This window comes from Plectropomus leopardus, chromosome 10, assembly GCF_026936395.1.
Source record: "Plectropomus leopardus strain MGB_pleo_1.0 chromosome 10, ASM2693639v1, whole genome shotgun sequence".
NCBI lineage: Eukaryota > Metazoa > Chordata > Actinopteri > Perciformes > Serranidae > Plectropomus > Plectropomus leopardus.
This window is the reverse complement of record NC_142185.1, coordinates 33,185,217-33,208,350: the sequence shown is the minus strand read 5'-3', so window position 1 is coordinate 33,208,350 and position 23,134 is coordinate 33,185,217. Positions and strand designations below refer to the sequence as shown.

The following is a 23,134-nucleotide window of genomic DNA, read 5'->3' as shown; positions in this document are numbered from 1 at the left end:
AGTACAGGTTCCAAAATCACGTCAAAAAGTCATACTTTAGCACAACATCCAAAATTGCGCCAAAAAGTCACACTATAGGACAGGGTCCAAAATCGCGTCAGAAAGTCATATTTTAGCACAGGTGTAAAATTGGGTCTAAAAGTCATACTATAGCACAGGATCCAAAAGTGCATAAAAGTGTGATCCTGCTGCATTTGATGGTGAATGCTTTTGGTCTTGATTAAACATTTGCTGAAGGGATTCAAACAAAGTTTTAAATTGGACTTTGTCATATTCCAAATTCTAAAAATTGACAGAAAACTTTTCACTTTTAATTTTAATGGATATCATCAGATCATGTACTGATAAACGGTACCAGCCCTGAAAAAACATACATGCTGACCCGTCATCAGAATCCTTGTGAATCATGAGAATTTAACCGAGGGAAGCCCAAATCATGATTGTGAGTCATATTCCAATTAAATGTTCTAAAATCTCTCCAAAACTGCGACTTTAACAGAGGCTCACTGCCCCTACTGATGTATTCGCATCAAGGTTTATTATCCTTTATAATGTACAATATACAAAAATATAGGGTACCAAAAAATTCACAGTGTCTAAAAGGCAGTGATTACAGTCTACATGACAGGTCTAACAGTACACCTGGTAAGTTGCATAGAAGGGCACAGAGCCTCACATCGCAGGGGACAGAGCTCAACATTGACCAATAGGATGACGGGCTTTCAAACGCAGCCATTAGAGGCTCAGTTTGGATCAAAAGGACTTCTTCTGAGTTTGTCAACTATATTTAACTCATAATTTTTGATACTGCCTCATATTATTAATGCTACACAGTTATATTCAATCTGGATTTTTCTTCTGTAAATTTGATGTTTGAGCAGCTGGTTTGGGTCATGAGCCGCAAGCGGTCGGTCACATGGTGGAGCTCTGTCCCCAAACAAACCTCATGGTTGGTGTGTACTTAGCTGCTGCACTTTTTTTAAACAACTATAAGGCTTTTTTTTTTTAAAACAAACAGTGTTAGCTATACAATATACAGATACATTTACACGATCCTCTGCAGGGTCATTAAATGGGCTGCAGAAGGCTGTTGCTCCTATATACAGATAGAGCTCTCGTCTCGTGCATGTACAGTAGCTGAACTGAAAAGCATTGCTGGGTTAGCATTCATCAATCAGGCAATAATAATAATAAAATATAGCTGTGAAAATGCCCTTTATAAACCAAGCTTTGACTATAAATAGTGTCAGTGTCACCTCTGAAGGAACCAGAGGCGCGATGCTTTAACTTATGATTAACATCTCATACATGAAATATAGAAAAAAACAGTAGAATGCCTGGAGTGTCAGCGACAGGAAGTGGACAAAAAAAAAGCACAAAAATCGTCTTTACAGACATCCTCATATATAATCATATGTATGAAAGCATTTACATTGTACAAAATACAGCGACCACCTTGGCTCATTCAGGCATACAGACACACAGAGACAGAGTACATGTGTTTGCATGTACACACACACACACACACACACACGAACACACACGCGCGCACACACGCGCGCACACACACACACACACACACACTCATTCCTTCGCACAGACAAACTTCTTAGCAAGCATAATTTCTTCGTTTTTTTCAAGCAGAGGCCAAATTGATGCTTGTTACAGTCATTGTAAGAAAAACAATTTTTTTTATTGTTTTATCTTCGTGTTAACCTACTGAAGATGCAATGGTTATCAAACTTATGAAAAATCAAGAAAACAAAGGAATGTGTTCATTCAGAAATTAGAGAAAACAAGAATTAATCAGCTATATCTTATTTAACAAAATATTTCCTCCTATGCTACAGAATATCTTAAAAAACAAACATTAAAAAAAGAACAAGTGCCAGTCTACTAGCTTATTCTACCATCATAGAAAACCCAATCCAGTTGTTCAGCACACTGGCCATATTTGATATGACCACCGAGCTATTTAGCACTCAGTAGAATCGATGCATCCATCGAATCGATTGGAGAATCAATCAATTCCCTTTCAGAAGTCTTATTGTTCTCTGAAAAGAAAAAAAGAAAAATTAAACAGAAGAAATAGAAAGGAAATAAATCTCGCTCTGCCCTCTATTGCATTCAGGCAACCAAGGCATTCCCAAAGCTTTATGTACAGTTCAGACCGCTTCCCACAATCCCCCTTGCTTTGATTCACGTGTGAACGTCCTTGTCCACAAACGCCGTGCGACCTCAACTCGGGCTTTAGTGTCGTGACTTTTCCGCCCAAAAAACTTGATTGACTCTGAAGTTCTTATCTTTTCTGTCACGTGAAATACCAACAACGGAGGGCGTGCATCCGGCCCGAACGGCGAGCTGATATCGATCTCTAATTCATTTCATCATCGACTTCATTGAGTGTTCTCTTCTGTTGTTCTCTCGCTCTGCGCCGTGCGGCAAGGACACGACGGTGTGCGCCTTTTGTTCTCAGTAACTGCTTCTGTTGTCGAGGGACTCGGAGTTCATTACAGGCTGAGAATGTGGTTAGTAATGGAGAGGCGTGAAACAGTGACCCGGAGAAATGTTTTTTTGAATATTCTGCTCATGTTCGTCTCCGTCATTGTGGATTCTGAGCTCAGCACCTGCGCTGAGGTGTTTGTGGTCAATGCAATCTGTGTGAAGCCGTAACTCGTCCTGCTAGAATTTTCCACTGGATCCCCACGTGGCGCTCTGAGTTGACACTGCTTTATCCAGTCAGGCGCTTACAATAACACGCCGCAGCTGCTTGTGTAACTCCCTGACTGCACCAGGACTCGGGCCTCGCCGTCCAAACCCACATCTCCTCATGGAAAGTTCCAGAAACGCCCTAGAAGACACAAACCCTACCATGCGGAAGAGACTACGGGGGCGGCGATGAGCAGAGGAACCTGGCCGAGCTCTGAGAAACGCTTCAGTTCATGTCGGTTCAGTTATGTCACCATGGCATCGGGGCGGCGTCCGTCGGCAGCGGGGTTCGGAGAGCCGGTCGCGGGGCTTGTCTCAGCTGTTGTTGTTTTGGTTGTAGGTCCGGCACGGCGAAGGGGAGGAGTTGGGCTGGTAGTCGTATTTGCCGAGCGCCGTGGGATAGTAGGTGGTGGTGTAGACGTTTGTTTGCTGCAGCGGCGTCGGGTAGAAGTTGGATCGTTCATCTGGAAGCAGGTTGTTCTTGTTAAGCGTCTGAAACGACACAGCAGAGAAAAAAATAACGCTTTTTCATTCAAACTGTATCATAAAACTGTCAAAGAAAAATGTGAAAATTACAGTATTTTGTCTCATATTTTAAAGTACATTATGACTACAATATAGTATTGTATTTGATTTAAAAAAGTAGTATGTCAAACAAGTCATTGTTTCATATATATATATAAAAAAAGTATTTTTATAGTCATAGTAAAAAATGTAGCTAAAAGAAAGTAATTGTAAAGTGCTGTGAAAAATATAGAACAGTATGACAAAAAAGTCCTAGTATATTTTAAAACAGGTCAGAGTAGAGCAGAGTAAAATTTGTGAAAATATAATGCAAAAAAAAAAACAAAACAAAAAAACATGTACACTATGTCAAAATTAATAAATAAAAAAGTCATAGTCAAGTATGATCAGGTACGGCACAGTATATATATAAAAAAAGTCATAATAATACTAACAATAGATAAATATCAATTCAGTATGTCATGAAGATCAAAGTGTAATGTAATGAAAAATATCAGTATAGTCTGCCAAAAAATGCCCAAAAAGTTCAAAAGTTTTTTTTAAATTAGATAGTATAGTATGACTAAAAATACAGTACAGTATGTCAAAGTCATAGCAAAGTACTTTGAAAAAATATTATAGTATAAAAAGTATTTTTCCAGTATGTCAAAAAAATCATTAGTCTTAAAAAAAATTCCAAAAAAGTGTCACAAAAATGTGATAGTGTAGTATGAGAAAAATATATTAAAGTATATATAGAATAAAAGTCGCAGTATTTCAGAAAATCTAATTTCAGTATGTCAAAAAAAAGTCATAGTACAGTGTGTCAAAAATGTCATATTGTGTAATTAAAATGCGACAGTGTGAGAAATGAAAGGGTACCTGCACCACCTGTTGAGAAGCACTTACCAGCAGAATCATGTGACATCTTTCACCACATTACTGATCAGGGTGGGAATCACCAGCACGCCCTACAATACGATACTTAAAGTGTGTTTCAACACAATTGCAATTTAATATTTTTGTGGTAACATATTTCTGCTTTTTTCCAAATGCAAATGATGTCCTCAAAGGAAAACTGCTCCCGTCTAACAAGATCAGTCTGTTTATCTCAATTTAATCATTTTTGTTGCTGCAAAATGTATCGAGGAGACAGAAAAGTGATTTTATTTCTCACTGAATACTTTCATAACATTTACTTTCTCCTGACGAGGAGCACATATCTGTACTACAACAAGATACTTTCCTCTTCAATTGGGTTTACGTTTTCATTAAAGAAACATTTTGGTAAACATGCTGGGAGGTAATTTCAGAAAGTAAAGTGTTGAGGACTTAATTATAGACAGAACAGACTTGTTAAGATAAGAGTGATAAAGTGCGGACATCATGCGCTGTTTAATGTAAAAGGGAAAAAATAATATGAGTAATTCTTGCCCACAGGTGAATGAAATGCCTCCACTAGCCTCCAGGTTACAGCTTGTGCACTGTAAGTGTATTCATAACCAAGGAAAACCAATTTAACAAATTTAATTTAGTTCATGTCAAGCATACTCGATACACTAATATATGCGATGGCGGGAATTTACTGCAGCTCTCTTAAATAAAAACAAGTCTGAAACGCACATTTTATTCTAATGCGATTGCCGAGTCTGTGGTAAAAGCCGAACATAAGGTGAAACACTTTCCAGGGGAAGCATTAGACTAATGTAATCCATCTGAACAGCTCTGGGGACCGAGGCAGGAAGATAATCAGGTTAGAGTCGCTGAAATACACAACGCCGGGCATCAGAAATTGGCCTGGAGGAGAGAAGCCGCTGGATAAACAGTGCTGTGGTGCCGCACGGCGACACCGGCTGCACATCAGCAGAGTCCGGCTGCCCCCTCTGGTCATTAAAGCTAATGAGTTCAGGCTCTCAGCAGCACGATGGCTGTCAGCGCCGCGTCCACACGCCAACAACAATAACAGCGAGGACAAGCGTCAGGAGGCCGACACCATCGAAAACAGGGACGCGTCGTTGTGGCTGCACGTTCCCGCGGAGATTTGGTGGGACGTTAGATACTGTCAGGCTGACGGAGACGGTTAAGATGTATCCTTGCTGAAGACCGACCTCTGCCCATATTTGCTTATTTGTCGTGTTCGGGACGATCACGGGGACAGATGAGGTCAGGTCAGCTAAGACGATAAAAAATGTCTTAGGGTAGTTATCATTAAGAGAAAAGTCGGAGTGTAGTTTGTCGTAAAAAATGTCATTAAAAGTCACTATGGTATGTTGTGAAGAATGACATAAAAAGTCATAGTTTAATATGTCATGGAAGAAATGTGAACAAAAGTATTAGTTAGTCATAAAAGTCATAGTACAGTATGTCTACGACTAGAATAAAATGTCATAAGACATTATCAGAGTATAGTGAATGGGGAAAAAATGCCACAGTGTCTTATGTCATTAAAAGTGACATAAAAAATGTCATAGCCAAAAAAAAAATTCAATAAAAATAAATCCTAGTATGTTAAAAAAATATATTATAGTTTGTCAGAAAAAAATGTAATTAATAAAAAAAACAGTATATAATGTCTTGAAAAGATTTTAAGGAAAACTTTGTGCTATAGAATAAGAAAAAAATCTCAAAAATTTATAAAAAGTATATCTTAAAGAATGTATTAAAGAAGTCACAATATGTCAGGAAAAATGTTGTAAATAATGTTTAAAAAAGTATAATATGTCCTGAAAATGTGTTTCCTCTGGATAAAGTTGTTTTTGATAAAATGTTTTTCTTCTTCCTTTTTTAGATTTTTGGTGATATTTCTTCAGAGTTTATCAGATAACTGAAAGAAATGTAAAAATATCTGTTTGTAATATTTAAGTATCTGAGCTGCTCTGATCGCTCAGAGGCGTCGGGGGAGGGAGACCTGTCCATGTCCAAGATTAAGGTAAGACGGACGCAGGTTCTGGTTTTGGAGGATGTAACTGAATAAAACAGGATGAAGTCAAAACGTGTGCTGCTTCTGGGATGCAGAATATTATCATTTGGAGCATAAAGGTCAGTTTTGAAAAGTAAAATGGGACCAAAAGCGTTTCGGTGTCAGATCAGCCAGCTCTGTTTCACTTAAATTAATGATTGGTGTTTGTCCCAAAAAAGCCTGACTGCAGCTTCCACGCCGACTAAGAATGAGTTGGTGTTGACAGAGATTGAACTCTCTTTGTTTCTGGTGGTAAAAAGTTTGAAGTTCATTTATCCAGAGCGTATTATCACGAGCATAGTCTAGCACACTTTACAGAGACGGAAAAATCAATAATAATCTCCCAGACTTTAACTCATCAACAGTTAGGGAGCAAAGAAAAGAAGTTTTGGAGAACAGGACGTGAAATTGCTCTCAAAGTCTACGAGCCTCTGGTGCAAATAGTTTCTTGACTTTCTGTAAATGTGAATGCACAGTCGAGCGATGGCGATGGGAGGTCGAGGGCTGACTAAAGCGCCGGAAAGCTAATGGGGTCCATTAATAAGGATTTGGTTTGCGGGCAGGTAGGAAGGATTAAAGCCTATAGGTTTTGTATAAGAGCACAGGAATAAAAATGAACGGTAATTCATCTTCTGTGGTTAGCGCTCTATTGAGATAAATGCATGAATAAACGCTCTAAATAAAACATGAATCACGCTGCCCTTGACTCTGCAATGTTTACATTGTGTGTGTTTGTGTGTTTAAGTGCACGTCGAGTAAATACTTCGATTTAATTTGTTTTCCTTTTATCTGCATGATGTCTGAAAGCCCCTGAGTGATCACCGACCTTGAACTCCATCGGCGTGTACTTCTCGTTCTTTGGCGTGGTGTTGCCCTTGTAGTTGAGGTGGTTCGGGGTGGTGGGGTGAATGACGGCCGACTCCTGCGAAGGCTTGTGGAAACGCTGACAGTAGACGTAGACCAGGAAGGACAGAAGCCCCGCCCCCAGGAAACAGGAAACACCGGTGGCGATGAGGTGGATGGAGGTGAATGCTGGGAAATGAGGAAGATATGTGGAGTGTTAACAAACATCACCACTGTCTTAGCTCTATGCACATCCCAAATTTACCACAGTTCACATTCTTAGTTACATTCAGAAGACAGATTTCAAACACTCAAAGGTGTTATGTGACTTTAAGTTCAAAAGTGAACTTTAAACTTCGTATTTTTCAACCCAACTCGCCGGTGTCTTGGCTAACGAGGTGCACATGAACACATCGCAGAGACTAAAGCCAGCCGCCAACTCACACTCACACTTCTGCTCCTGCTAGAGAAGAAATAACTCTTCATACAGACAGGCGGCGGCGGTCTGTATACGACATTCAAAAACCGCAAGACTGACGGCACGGATTCAAGACGCCAGTTAGCACCTTAACAACACAACCTGACGCTGGAAGAAGAAATTATATCGACCACATGCTAGACAACAAACACACAAACTAGTAAAGAGCGTTTATGATAAAGAGCTCTCTGGCTAAAAAAACCCGTTGTTTTGTTTGCTTTCCTCACTTCTGTTTGTCTCCTCCTGCGCTGAGCTACACTGACGGAGCAAAAACGTTTCAAAATGCTGAATTTTGTGATAAACAGATGACAAAGGCCGACCGGTGCCAACGAGTGAAAGACGAGGGCAACAGAACAGGCTTCCCCAACGTTTTCACGGACAAAGTTCAAAGCTTTTCCAAGATGTTTCAAAAACCCATAATGAAATAAATAAAAAGAAAATGTGCCTCACTAAGCCAGCATTTTCTAAACACATCAGACGGGAAGACAACTGAAGAACATACGTGATGGCAAACAAAACATCAGCAACACATCGACCCAGAATAAAACTGTGTAATGTTAACAGTTTACAAAGATTACAGTAATAATTACACACAACTGAATTTGATGATTTTTCAAAAAATGGTCTCTAATTCCAGACTTTTCCAGGCCTGGAAAATATAGATGTGAAATTCCATCATCAGGAACTCAGCTCTCACTCACATTTACAACCTCATCTTTCTGCAACAAGTCACCGGACTTCTCCTTCAGTGAGACTCTGTGAGACAGGACAAACGTTTCATTTTTCTGCAGGGTCCTTCCTTAGTGTTGTAAGACACTTTTGAGTGACCAAAAAATCACTTTTAATAACTTTTAACAGGCTCCAGAGTGGTTACATTACAGCCTGTTTGCTACAGCCTGAGTCTGCTCCCTCAATACTGGACCAATTTAAAAAAAATGTTGTTCCCAAGAATCACATAGACACTAAAGCGAGGGGGAAACACGGTCCAGGTAGAAAAATAACAGTTTCCCTTCGAGTCCCATAATCGCAACATCTCTAGGTCAACTCCAGTTTTTGCTGTGTGTCATGCTTCTGTCGTCACTATCATTTCCTGACAGTATCTACTCTGTAATCTGTGCAATAAGAACAATGTCAAAAAATTCAGAGGAACAAATAATTATGAGTGTCTCTCTTTCACTCAAACAATAACGCGATCTTTTCTGATATTTGGTGAGATTGCTGGGCTGTAATTGGTTTTTGCCTCCTAATTTCAAACTGGAAAATTGTCCAATTTCTCCTTATCTGCACCAAATTCAGTGTCTGAATAACTTCAGGAGAGAAAAGTAACATGCTAAACGGTACGACACCTCACACTAAATAATAAAGGGACAGTTCACTCCAAAATTAAAATACTCAAACTCTCATATTTCCTCTTACCTGTAGTGTTATTTATGATTCCAGGTTGTTTTAGTGTGTTATCTACGTCTGTCGTCTCTTCAATATAATGAACCAGACTCCACTTGTGGAGCTCAAAGCACCAAAAAATATAATTAAAAAAATTTAACAGCAATGTTTTGCCTTTTTCTCCACTGTTTAGGAAAAATCGGTCTCTTTTCTGTTAATCACCACCTTTTAAGGTCAAGAATGTAATATCTTTGTGTTTTTCTGTTTTGTGCTTCCCATCAGTAATTTTGGTTTCACAGAAGGTTATGAATGAAGTCTTAAGTTCTGACGCAAGTTAGCCATTACTTGGCAAACAAGGCAAAACTGCACTCTTGAATGTGTCTCAAATTTCAGTCATCCAAAAGATGGACAACTTGTAGACGAATTCAGGTGAATCTACGTAATGTTTCCTCCCTCTCTGACAGAGCAAAATAAACACACATATGAAAATGCACATATAATGCATGAAAACACACATCGTGAGGAGACATCTGTGGAAACACGCAGGGGCAAACGTTAACATGCACACAGGAACAAAGTGAAGGCAGCTGTTAATCCACTTACCTCCGCAGTGTTGGTCCTTATCAAAGCCAGATGCAGGGAGAATGACTGCAGAGAGGAGAGGAGCACAGGGTCAGACACAAACATGCATGCACATACACACTCATGCAAACACAAACACACACACACACACACACACACACACACACACACACACACACACACACACACACACACACACACACACACACTCTCTGCCTGGAGAAACAGCTTTCAGAACACAACAACCACGGACTGTAACATCAGGGGAGTTGACACATGCAGAAACAAAAACAGTGAATGAGAGATTGAAATGTCTTTTAAAATGTTGCACAAACGGTCCACAGAGGTTTGTTTTTTTTAAACATCTGCGAATTTCTTCTTAAGGAAAATACTGTTGAGTTAACCCTTTGAAACCTGAGCAAACTGCCTCGATTTCTTTCAAAAACACAGTAAAAGGGCAACAAAAGGAGACATGACCAAAAACTTATATATAAAACATACTTTTAAAAAAGCACAAGGAAAATAAATAGTTTAAAAAATATAGCAAATAAATAAATAAATACATGGAAACAACCAGGAAAAGTTCTCTGAGTATAACCATTTTGTAACATAATTTTCAAATATGTAAACATAAGAATTAACACTAAATATTGCATTTTCAAAGCTTAATTTTTTCCATAATTTTCTTTCCATAGCTTTAAAAACAAAAATATTTTCTAGATCTACTAATTTCTTACAATTTGTGGAACACTTCTTACCGAGGTGCTCACTGCCTTTTTTCCCCATGTTTTTGAAAGAAATGCATTAATTTGGAAACATCAATACTTGTTTTTAAATACTTGTTAAAAGCAGCACAAGAAAAGTGATGTCGCTCCAAGTTTCAAAGGGTTAAAAATCAGCTCTGCTCTGCAAAATACAACCTCTGTAGTCGCTCTGAGACACGACGGGACAATCACTTACAGCTACAACGCATTCTGTTCCCCACAAATCCTCGAAGGAAAGAAGGGAGAGTTGGTGTGTGTGTGTGCGTGCGTGCGTGTGTGTGAGCTGTTTTAACTGCAGCGCCACATCTTCTGATTAATTTTTTGGCCTAATTTTTCAGCTTCTTCACAGCCGCCTCCCCTCTGCGAGTGACCTTAACAAATCCATCCATCGCCTCATTGAAATTTGCAATAAAATTAGATGTGATTCGGTGTTGTGACAACCCATTAATATTAATCGCCTTCGTCTGGACTCATTAGGGATGCGGAGCGCGGAGAGGCCTCTGCTGGCGGGCCACGAAAGATCATTTCAGGAGAAACTTTCTGAGATCGTCATCAGCATAACAAGGTGCGCTGGGGCCAACAGGGTCAACCGCTAACTTGTTGGATTCACATGGACTTAATTATGGTTAATTAACAGAAGCAGATGACTTTAGTGAACGTCACGCAGAGAACGCAGACTACACACACACACACACACACACACACACACACACACACACACACACACACACACACACACACACACACACACACACAGAAAGACGTGTGTGCATGAACGTTTGTGAAGCAGGGTGACACTCAGTGACTTTGATACTGTGTACACACGACAATGACAGACAGGGTTCATACAGACTTTAACAAGATGAAATTCTAAGACTTTCAGTACTTTCTCAAGCACTATTTTGTCATTTTCAAGGACTTTTTGAAAAGCAGCAAATTCATTTTCAAATTTAGGGCTTTTATTAAACTTAAATGATGTGATCAGTGTCTGTTTTCAGCTAAAGGTTACTTATCACATCCTTTTCAGGAAGAATTTAATAAAATCCTCAACAAAACATTTGGATGGCTTGAGAGCTGTGTGGCTACTACCAGTGATGGGATATAACTAAGTACATTTACCTAAGTCCTGTATTCAAGCACAAGTTTGCTGTACTTCTACCATTTAATACCCATACTCCATAGTATTGTGGAGGCAAACATACTTTTTACTCCTCTACATTTATTTGATTACTTTGTAGGTTCAGATTATAAATACAAAACATAAATCAACAAAAAATGTATGACATATTATATAAGATTCCCAGCAGTTTATAAAGTAAATAAAACGAGCTCCACCATTACCAGCTGTGACATTTAAATGATAAACACATTAATGCATCAGTAATTAAAATGCAGGAATAGGCAGGTTTCCATTAACCCTCAGATAGCAAATATAAAAAACGCCAAATGGAAACACACCAGTTCTGAAAAAACTCAATTTATCTCCAAACAGTTTTTACGCTCGCATGAGGTGGTATCTCAGGTGATTCAAAAAAGGCATATTTAACAAACTGCGAAAGTACTTTTTCGGCTATTATGGGTCACATGATGCTATGGCTATGAGCTTGTCAGTAGGAACTGGCTCCCTGATGATGCAGCAGGAGCTACATGAGCTGTTATTGCAGCACATGACTCTGAGAAAGTTGAGTAGTTTTGAATCCACAATTCCTCTGTGAAATTGTGGACTGTCAGCTGCCAGAAATCCCTCATACGTGGCCGCTCCCACGTATAAGGGGCTCATCTTAACGCGTGATAACTCGCTGATGTGGCCTTGGATTGGAAATAATGACGGCTAGTGCTGTGGCTGCAATAGAAATAAAGCTGCTAATGTTTTGATGATCCATCGCCATGTTTCTTGGAATAGTATCACAGTTTTATTTTATCGACATTTGGAAAATCTCGCTTATGTTTTGTGCAAATCTGTGATGGAAACCTACCTAATGTAACAGGCTGCATTATTCTGAAATTAGCCATTCTCCATGAGTGCCTTTACTTTAGGTGAGCTACTTTAATTATGTGTTCATGCTAAAACTTTTGTGCTTTTACTTTAGTCACGCAAAAGCACAATTTTAAATGCAAAAAAAATTTGGAATATCCGAGTACCTCTTCCACCACTGTGTTCTACTATAATAAATCACTTTCTCAAGCTTTGAAAAGCTCTAACCCAGAGAAAGTTTCAAAATTCAAGCACTTCAGGACCTTCAGCGAACCCTGAGCAGACAGTGTCCTGAAATCACAAACTGCTGCTCTCCAAAGATCCTGCCAACAAATGTTTGGCCTGAAGGAGGACTGAAAGATTGTAGGCAGAACCTTCCTCTGTCTTCAGTTTGACACGAACATAGAAAACACAGAATCTGAAACCATTTTTGAGAGAGGGAGCGAGGCTAAGCCACCCGAACAAGCACATCGTGCATTCTGCTTTCCATGTCAAAAGATACCAGTTCACACGTCTCTATTTAAAAGGCAGCAGCACATTTAGAGCGGTGAAAACCAAGCACTGTATTTTTTAAGTCAGGGCTGTAAAGTAAGCAGTTTATGTTCTCAAAATTCTGGCAAAAGGGCATTGCACTCAAAAGAACCTCTAAAGGGAAACTCCGAACTTTAATAGGAAATCTGAAGGAACCTGCGTAGGTGCAGCGTGTATCTGAGAGGCGTCTGACTCAAAGATTTGCGTTGATTTCTGGTTTCGCTGCTCTGCTGCTTAAACTGTGGCAAACTTGGCTGAACCTGCATTTGCTGCCATGACAAATTCTGACAAATTAAAAAGCAGAAACCTGAGCGGACAGCGTCACAGTACTAAATCTAACTTGCAATGCATTAGTAATTACAAACAATACGAAAAATTGATGGTTTATAAACGGATATTAATAATATCTATCAACATTAAGATCAACTTTGAGGACAGCACCCAGTCTCAAAAAGTTTCACTGCGATCGTCCGTTGATTGCTCAGTCTGATTCCCAAGACGTCAGAAATCGATGTTATGGGTTGGTGCTTCGGTCTGACCATTAACCAAACGCATCGGTATTTGACGACCTGAGAATGAAACCCAACAAGCAACTAAAAGTTGCATAATGTTGCTTTAACCCTTTGAAACCTGGAGCAACAACACTTTTCTTGTGTTTCTTTCAGATGCCTTTCACAAGTATTAAAATCTCTTAACTACAAAAAAAAAGAGAAAAAAGAAGTTCCACAAATTGCATCATATTAGATTTAGAAAGGTATTTTTTAAGAGAGAAAAATACCAGAGAAAATATCTAAAGTAAAAAAAGAATAAAAGCTGGAAAATTGTCAGAACTACAACTATATTTTTATGACCATAATAACATATTTTAAATAGTGTTACAGAATATTACCTTTTTTTAAAAAACTTTTTTAATTAATTAATTAATTATTATGCTATAATTATTTTTTTTCTTTTACTTTGCCAATTTGCTCAGGTTTCGAAGGGTTAACGAAGAGATGAGATGATATATGATGCAAAGTGATTGTCGGATGCTCGTTTGCTGTTCGGACACGGTGGCATTATGCTCCACTCAGGAGTAGCTGCTGATTTAAGTGCGACACAAAGTGCTAAAGTTTTGTACCGATCGCGTTTGGCTCAATATCGCACAGTTCGAAGCTTTTCGCAGGTCACCCAAACCCGACTGACTCACCAGGTATTTCATTGCAGTCTCTGCGCTGAGTGCTGTTGCCCACACAGGGGGTGCTGCCCTGAGTGCCACACACCCGACTCCTCATCTGCAATCCTGAATCATCACAGGCTGACCACAGTGACCAGGCCATCCAACCACCTGAACACAGAAAACATAAAAACAATCAATACAAACCCAGACAAGCACAAAGCCACATCAAACCCGGACGTCCTGGAAACCAACGCGCCCACCCAAGCTGTCACCGCCTGCGGCCACTAACCTCAGCCAGACAAACGGCCCCAACACACCAAAAAGTGTTTGTGATGTAAACAGGATTGGAAGAGTAAACCCGAGGAGAGTTTGTTTAGTGCATAGCGGAGATGTTTGTCTCCTGAGCCAAGCTTTAGTGCCGTTTCCCCGCAGCAGCCGACCGAGCAGTAAACAAAGGCTCCTGCCCAAGAGGAAAGAGAAAATTCCCAACTCTCAGCTTCTCCCTTTGAACCATGCACCCGCTGCACTCTTTCACCCGTGTTTAAGAGCGCCAGAGTGAAGGGAGCACAGGCTACTGCGATGAAAGGCTGATGAAAAAGCTGGTTTTGTTATTCAGGGTGCTCTCGAGTGTGCAGTTTTTGTAGAAGGTGCCCGAGCGGAGGCAGAGGACAAGCCTCCTTTACCTTTCCTATCAGTCTCACCCACAGGCTGCTCCGCCGCCACCATCTGCTCCCTTCTCGCTGCACAACCGTTGACATCAGTGGCTCCCAACTGGTCCAGCCACTGGGACCAGAGTTCTCCTTAGTCATAGTTCAAGATCCGCACATGAGAGAAATTACCACGTATTCAATTTTATGCGACAAAATATAAATAAGATGTGGTCCTAAAAACAAATTGCAAGAATACAGTGCAGTTAGTTAAAACTAGGGGCTATACTAGGACATTGCAGGACATTGCGGGCTTGTAGGGGAAAAAAACAAAACAAAACAAGAAACCTTTAAAATTTTTCTTTTAAAATTATTGGTGATTTTAAAAGAAAATGTGCCTTCAAAACCTGCAGGCCTGCCAAAACAAAAAGGCCCAAATCACACAATTTATCACAGCCTGAAACTGTAAAAACAGAAACGACTGTTGGATTTTCAAATTTCAGACGGTCCTTGAACACGTGTGATGAACAGTTCAGGCATTTTCCCCGAGTCACTCAGGGAGGCTTGAGGGGAAAATATCTGTAGCTTTTGGGAAGGTTAAAAAAAACAAACAAAAAACAACAACTAAAACCTGTTTTTCACAAACCTGACATGGTATCGAGTCACTACGACCCTCTTTTGGACCGCTACCCACCAGTTGGGAACCACTGGTCTCCACAAACAAAACACAGCAGCCACCTCCAACGTGTTTAATAACTGTGCATCAATGCAGCCAACTTTAATTGCTTCATTTATTCCCATTTATGTTTGTCACCCGGACGACCTGCGTGATCGCACTGCCGAGTCACAAGGAACGCCGTCAGGCCCGAGGCTCCTCGTTAGTATTCTGTCCCCTCAGCCCTTCCTGCTGTCCTCCATTTCTGCTGGAAACTTTAATCAAATGACCTGCGACAGCAGCATCAAATATCCCTGTGACTGACAGCCAGCTTGCCTCCAATTATGCATGCAGAGAGGACGGCAGCACCGGGAGGACCCCGGTAGATGACTGATGTTGTGCCCGTCAATAAACGAATGGATGAGGAGACGGATCTGGGCTGGAGAGGTTGTTAGCAGACAGCCGATGGGTGAAGGCCTAATGGGAGTGTTGGTCAACGTCAAACAGGAAAACATGGACCTGATAAAGGAGGCTGATTAGCATTTCGTCAAAAAGAGGAGGGAAAAAAAGTCTTTTTTCTCTTTTTGTGCGTAATTATCGGGGCGGCTGACTGTAAGCGTTACTCTGCCCGTGAATGACAGTCCGGCTGATTCAAAATGAAAAGCAGCTGAAGAAAGGGACAGTTAAGGGGAAACAGCTATTTAATCCAGGCAGGAATCATCTGCACTACAAGCCATCAGTGCACACGCACACACACATACACACACACACACACAATGAATATTTGTCCAGGCCATTTTTGTTTTCCGGCAAAATGAATAAAGAATAGATGAAAATCACTTTGGGGCGACAAAACGTTGAAGGCTGTTTGATATTAAACTCTGAGATCTGAGTCTGAATCCTTATTACGAGTTGTGATGCTGGACGTTTTTTCTGCCTCCTCCTGGATTAGCAGGCAGATCTCTCATGAATATTTCAGTGTCCTTGTGGGAGCAGAGTGGGAATAGAGGCGGGGGGACACAGAGGGCGTTGTTATACATCTCACATCTCATCGTCATATGGTGAGAGACTTTGGGAGAAACGAGGCTAACCTTCAAATTGAAAAAAACATTACGACATCTAATTTTATTTCAGCACAACTTGGATGTGAGAAACTTGTTGTTTTACTTAACTTTACGTGTGTCTTGTGTTATTGTCTGTTATTGCACTTTATAACTTCATGTAACTGTGTATAGTTCTGTGTTTTGGTCATTTGCTTGAACGGATCCTTCAAAAACATTTCTTCTCACTAACTATTTTACTGTTTTACTACATGATGCGTACTTTGAGTGCTGGGCAAGTGAAACAGTATAAGATAAATACCGAGAGGAGCATTAGAAAAGTTGTATTTTATCACTATTTTTATTAATTTAAGTGAACTGCTTTGCATTAACAAACAAACCTTTTCTGTTAAGACTGGTACATCAATATTTCTCCAAAAACTAGATCAACATGCACTTGATACTGTGTTTTTTGCCTTTTAGTAGCACCATCAAACATGCCAGAGTTCTCATATTGATTTATTTAATCGCCACGACATCAACACTGACCGCCACATGCTGATATCTAATCAACAGAAAATATTTTTTAAATCTGTTTTTTTAAATAACTATTTAAAATCTGATAACAAATAATATAAATTAAATGAAAATGTGCTACTTTGACTGTCTGTCTGCAGAGTAGCTTCGCTCGATGCCCCGTCCACACTGACTGGTACTAACAAACATAATCGACGCTGACGGCTGCTGCGCCGCAGAAGACAAACACAAACGCAGATTTCAGCCGCTCCTGTGAGTCAGCGGATTTGTGTGTCGAATGTGAGGCAGCAGTCTTTCCACAGGTGACGTTCTGACATTAGTAAGGATGTCCCGATACGGTCTCAAACATCGGTATCTGGGGCCGATCAAGCCATTTTTTTCACTGATCGGGAATATTAAACTCAGGTGTTTTATTTTCATGCACAGCTACACGGAGGGCGAAGTTTGTCAGCACTCATCACTCAGCAGTCTCTCTCTCTCTCCTCTGTTAAGCTTCCATGTGTTGTTCCACCGCAAACCACCATAAACAAGAACGCAGCGTGAGACTGTTAATTACTGCAGTTTGAGCACTCGTTTTATCTCAGCTCTGTGTGAGTCACGCATTTTGCCTTTTGCCTCTTGGCTTTTGCGGTGCCTCTCCTGCTCATAGCAGAGCCAGACAGCACGTTTATAACAACCTCACTCACCACCTGCAGGTGCACTAGCCCTGTGAGCAAAAAACAAAAAAAAAAAAAACAACACGGATTACGTACTAATGAAGTGTAATTCATCCAAAAACAAATACTACTAAAGTGTGCACTGTGCAACTGTATTATCTGGAAAAACAGGAGTATCGGACTGGGACTCCATATCAGCAGATGCTCGGTATTAAATGACTTTCATCGGATTGGGACGCAAATAAAAGTGATTGGGACATCCCTGGACGTTAGTAATAGCAGAGTCTGAGTTTGTATGAGTGTGAGAACTTCATGGAGAGAAAAGGAAGTGAGAGGGTGCCTTGATACAGCAAGAGATGTGACCAGATTATCATAGATTATAAAACTGCAGCACAGTGAGGATACAGATATTTCATACATCAGCAGTATATAAGCCCGACTTTTGCTGGGCCTGTTCATATGAGTCAATACTGTCATTGTTTGACAGTAAAGTTTATGCATTTCACTGATTTACCAGAAAAATATTAGCTAATGTTGGGCTTCATGATCAAAGAAAGTTTTTGTATTGCATCACCCCCCCCCCTCCATTTTTGGCCAGCTGCCACCACAAAGTTTAATTCTGTGGGAAAAACTGCAAGCATAAGCATCTAAACTTCAGACGCATTATGTAATATTTCCATATGTTCATTACGACATCACAAGTCTGTTTTTAAACCTTTCCAGCAGGGTTGCCATGGCGCTCCGAGCTCCAGCAGCACAGCGGGGAGCGACACGGTGGGAGGACGGGTTGTTTTCTCAGCATGACTCTATTTATCTTTTCATATATCTAAGACCTGGTTTATTCATTAGGAAAAGATGAAAGATGCAATTTAACGAGTGGGACGGCACCGATATGACACGGTATGGGGGATGATTGCCTGCCTGGAGGCGTGATGAAAGGGCCGGGAGCGGTGGCGACGTGGCAGAGTTGGGCTTTGGATTCATGTGTGACCTTACCGTCGCAGGTGTGTGTGTTGCAGAGGGCCTCTTCGGTGTGCAGTCCTATGCAGATGTCGCCTCCGTTGGCGGGCGCAGGGCTGTTACAGGAGCGTGTGCGCTGATAGTGACCGCCGCCACATCCCACTGAGCACTGAGACCAGGACGACCAGCAGGACCATGCACCTTTTACTGAAACACACACACACACACACACACACACACACACACACACACACACACACACACACACACACACACACACACACACACACACACACACACACACACACAACACAATGGGAATTTTAAAGGTCAGGATTGAGAGACATCAATCATCACAAGCTGCAGTTTGCTGATGAGAACTTGGGACATGACATACGGCGGGTTTTCATTTCAGATTTGTGCAAAATTTAAGCGATATTTTTGAAATGTTGATAAAACACAATTGTGAGATGACTGCGTCCCTTGAGTGATGTTCTGTGATTTCTCCTCGGGTGATAACATTCAAAGAAACATGGTGATGGATGTTTAAAACATCAGCAGGTTTATTTCTGTTGCAGCCACCGCACTAGCCGTGTTATTTTCAATCAAAGGTGACGTTTTATGTTTTAGCTCGTTTGGGAGCGACGAGGTATGAGGGATTTCTGGGAGGTGATAGTCCATGATTTCAGGAATTGTGGATTCAGAACTTCCGGATAATCCACTCAGTTTTTGAAGAGTTATATGACACAATAACAGCTCTTGTAGCTTCTGCTGCATCACGAGGGAGCCAGTTCCTACTGACAAGCACATAGACACAGCATCATGTGACCTAGAAAAGCCAAAAAAGTGTTTCCATTGCAGTTTTGCATAATATGGCTTTCTCTGAATCGCCTGAAATACCACCTCATGTGAGCGTAAAAACTCTTTAGTGACAAATGGGAGATTTTTTCAAAATGGACGTGTTTCCATTTGGCATATTTTATATATGGGCAATTTCAATTTATGCAATTTGAGGGTTAATGGAAACCCGCCTATTGACTAGAATATGAATGTTTTATTGCAAATAAATTTTCGGTTATATCCCCAGGCTGGATGTAACTAATCCTTACAGGCTGTAACCAACCAGCTGCTGGAGCCGGACTCAGAAAAACAACTGCATTAGTGAAAAATGATGGATGTCCTAAAAACAGAACTTCCTGTTCATGTGAAGTGTTACTTCCATAAATGTTTCTCTCACTGCTCTGCTGTTGCACACACTACATACATGCTATATTTCATGTATTTTCCATTTTGAAGATCTACAGTTGTAATAAATGTCTTTTTCTTTCCAATCATGTCCTATTTGTCTTTGATCCGTCCTGCTGCAGCATTGATTGAGTCCCATGGGGACTGTTAATGTTTGTGATCAGAAGAGCGTGACTGACTAATTGAGCGGGTGGTTGACTGGCTGATGACCGTCTGACTGACGGAGACAGGCGGCGTTGCCAGGTAACATCACAGTGCTGCAGAAAACTCTATTAGCTGAGTGGATTAGTGTGACACTGAGAGTGAAGCTGGCTGTGACCACTTAACTTTGACTAGCTCTCACAGCCAGCCAGCCAGCGACCGCTCGGCCTGACTGACTGACTGTTTACCTGTGAGTCTGACTCACTGAACCACTGGACCACTCACTGACTGACGTACTGGTTTTATGACTCTCTTACTGTCTGCCCGTCCCCCTGATTTATGTTCAGAATGATCAAACAAACACCAGAAACTTGATTTTGAATCGGCTAAACCAAGTTTAGTGTCAGAGCTGTTGGTGAAGTTCTGACTTGAGACTTGACAACGATGACTTCAGAGCTGACCTGGACTCATGTCAGAGATTTAACCTTTGCTTTTCAACTGACCTGAGACTGAGGGGCCTTATAAAAACCGCCTCTTTAACCGCTTGTCGGGCGCTGCGTGCTACTCTTGTATCCACTCAGTGCCAACTTTTATGAGGCGGGTTGCATCTGAGGTTGCTAAGCGACTAACCAGCACCATGCTGGGAAAAAAAGGAATTTCACTGGTCTAGGACTTGTATGACTGAAGAAATAACTTGGACTTGTCATGTGTGACCTGGGGATTGACTTAAAACTGTCATGAGACTTTGCCTCCACTTGTGTTGAACAACTTGAGCCTTTAATATCAACTTTGTTACAAGCTGATTTTCAGTTTCTTCTTAACTGACACACCTGATGACTTGTAACTGACTTGCAGTTTGCTAATAAAGACGAGACAGCTGAATGAGAACACTTCGGATTGGACTCAACAGGACATGAGAGGAGACAACAAGTTACTTTTAAGACTTAAAAACAGCTCTGTGGTGGAGTGATTGACTTCAAAAAACAAACATGCCATATTGGATATTACCTCCACCATTATTATACACATATGACTGCTGTCGCCACATACAAATACTGCAATATTTGCATGTAATATTGCATGCTGTCCATAGATTACATTTCACGATTTTTATTTCTGTTACTGCCCCTCTCTTTCCTATGTATCATTTTGTCATCTACTGTAATTTTATTGCTCTTTTTTGTCATCTATTGAACGTCTGTGCGTCCTTGGGGATCCCTCCTCAGTCGTTCTTCCTGAGGTTTCTACCGTTTTGTCCTCATTAAAGTTTTTTTGGGGGGGAGTAATTTCATAATTGCTGTGAGGATCTAATGAAAGAGGGATGTTGTAAAGCCCTCTGAGGCAAGTTGTGATTTGTGATAATGGGCGTCATAAATAAAATTTAACTGAAATTGACATCGTGCCTGGACCTGGAGTTTCAAAATCTGAATTTTACTTTTTTAGGTCAGAAGTTCTTATAATGAAACTCATAATTGAAAATGGACTGGCTGTGACTTACTGACTCAAAGTCTGTCTGCCTTTATGCACACACACACACACACACACACAAACGCCAACGTCCTCCACACACCTATTCATTTCAATCTTCAAAGCAATCTATACAGCCTCCGTCCTTCTCTCTAATCTCATCATCAATTACTATTTTGCACTCATTCTCTCTTTTGTCACTGGCCTTGTCCTTCTCATCTGAGTGTCTACCCGGGACAGACACCCGGAGACCGGCTGGACACGTGTCTCTCATGGCAAAAGGCTTCCTGATTGGCTACCTCCCAGCGGGAAGTAACCAAGGCCGCTTTGCCTCGGCCTCCTCAGGTGTCAGCGGCTAAGCCAATCACACGTGGACATCAACAACTGACATTTAAATACACTTCATAAAGTAGATCAGCTTTGGACCAACCGATCATAAATCCTTAATTCATAAGGCACCGGTCATGAATATTAAAGACAAGCTCTCAAGAGGACCTTTTTCTGATGCCAGCATGTGTGTGTGTGTGTGTGTGTGTGTGTGTGTGTGTGTGTGTGTGTCCTCAGTCTGGTTTAATAAGTGCAGCCTGTCAGTGCAGCAGTCTGTGGTCAGCAGAGCCCTGGGTCAGCTGATTATGGTTTGATGAGGAGTTTGAAATAGATAACTTCATTTGTCCAAGGACTCTCTGTGCACTGCTGCAGCTGCTGGTAACCATTAGCTAATGAAGCTAATGATCCACTCAGCAGTATTTTACTACCACCATTGACCTTCCTCCCTCTCCGTCTCTATCCCTGCCTCTCAGAGCGCTCGCATTTTTTTCATGATCGTGTAATAAAGTGAAAAAGTCAGAAAAAGGACAATAACTGACTTTATCTGCACTCTATTTAAGTGTTTGTAACTTCTTGCATGTGTTGGAGAAACTACTGGAACAGCACGATGGAATAAAAAACAGCACCTTAAGTTTTTACATTTCAAGCTGTCAGCTGCCGTGATTGAAGATTTTGAGTGACTTTGTGCCTTTGAGTGATAAGACTGTTCTCAAAACTAAAGTTTCATTTTTGCAATTTAAAGGTACTGTGTGTGACTTTTTGCATTAATCACTTTTTTTATTGTAAATGACTGTAAACAGACAGAGACAGTTTACTCAACAGCCTTAGAGAGGTTTGTGAGGTTTTTTGGAGGTTAGATACGGAACCTTTAAGAAAAAATAAAACAATTTTTTTTTTATCTTAAGTATTTTTATCTAGATATGCCTTATTTAGTAAAAAAACTAGCTTAACAGTATATGGTACACTTCTAAATACATAATTGTATTGCATTACAACAGAGTATCATGCTCTATCATCAAACTGAAAGTTCCCAATGAATGTTTGTGTCTAAAACCTGATGTGACCAATCTGTTAACCATCACATTTTAACACACAAGCAGCTCAAACAACTGTACATGTGGGAGTGTTTTCAGTGCAAAAGTGTTTTTAAAATCTGACTTGAAGCAACATTTTTGTATTTTGGGCATTTTGAAAAACTGTTTTCATCTGTTTTTTAAAGAAAAAAATATTCCTGTGTGTGTTTTTAAAATAATGAGCCCTTGGTAATCATGAATGAGCATGGTTTTGTTGTCTTCACTAACCGGGACATGCCTGGACGTTACAGTCCTGGTACTCCACAGGTGACCCGCGGCATGCGACGGGGGCGCTCTTCCCCTCTGGCCCGCTGCAGGTTCGCCTGCGGGTGCGGTAGCCTTTGGCACAACTCTGTGAGCAGCTCGACCAGGTCTCCCACGATGACCAGCCGGCGCCCGCCACTCTCACCACCGGTGTCTTCAGGAGCTCCTCGACGAGGGCTGGAGAGGAAAAACAGCTCCAGGTTAAAGTCATGGAAAGAAATATACGCAGCTTTAA

At 40.8% G+C, this 23,134-nt stretch overlaps 1 protein-coding gene across 4 annotated transcripts in view; it reads right to left on the bottom strand.

Annotated features, from left to right (window-relative positions):
• Positions 1-521: 521 nt before the first annotated feature.
• Positions 522-23,134, bottom strand: part of sema5ba (sema domain, seven thrombospondin repeats (type 1 and type 1-like), transmembrane domain (TM) and short cytoplasmic domain, (semaphorin) 5Ba) — a 231,228-nt gene continuing 208,615 nt past the window's right edge. For 2 of the 4 annotated variants that reach the window (XM_088083656.1, XM_088083657.1), the window contains 7 exons: positions 22,864-23,076; positions 18,419-18,589; positions 14,571-14,687; positions 13,918-14,055; positions 9,480-9,524; positions 6,999-7,204; positions 522-3,201 (listed from right to left, as the gene is read on the bottom strand). In XM_088083656.1, coding sequence (XP_087939782.1) covers positions 3,025-3,201; positions 6,999-7,204; positions 9,480-9,524; positions 13,918-14,055; positions 14,571-14,687; positions 18,419-18,589; positions 22,864-23,076 — 1,067 coding nt within the window. In that variant the 3' untranslated portion in view covers positions 522-3,024. Of the gene's footprint in view, positions 3,202-4,122; positions 4,185-6,998; positions 7,205-9,479; positions 9,525-13,917; positions 14,056-14,570; positions 14,688-18,418; positions 18,590-22,863; positions 23,077-23,134 lie in introns of all 4 variants that reach the window. The other 2 variants (XM_088083658.1, XM_042495042.2) reach the window with 2 other exon arrangements.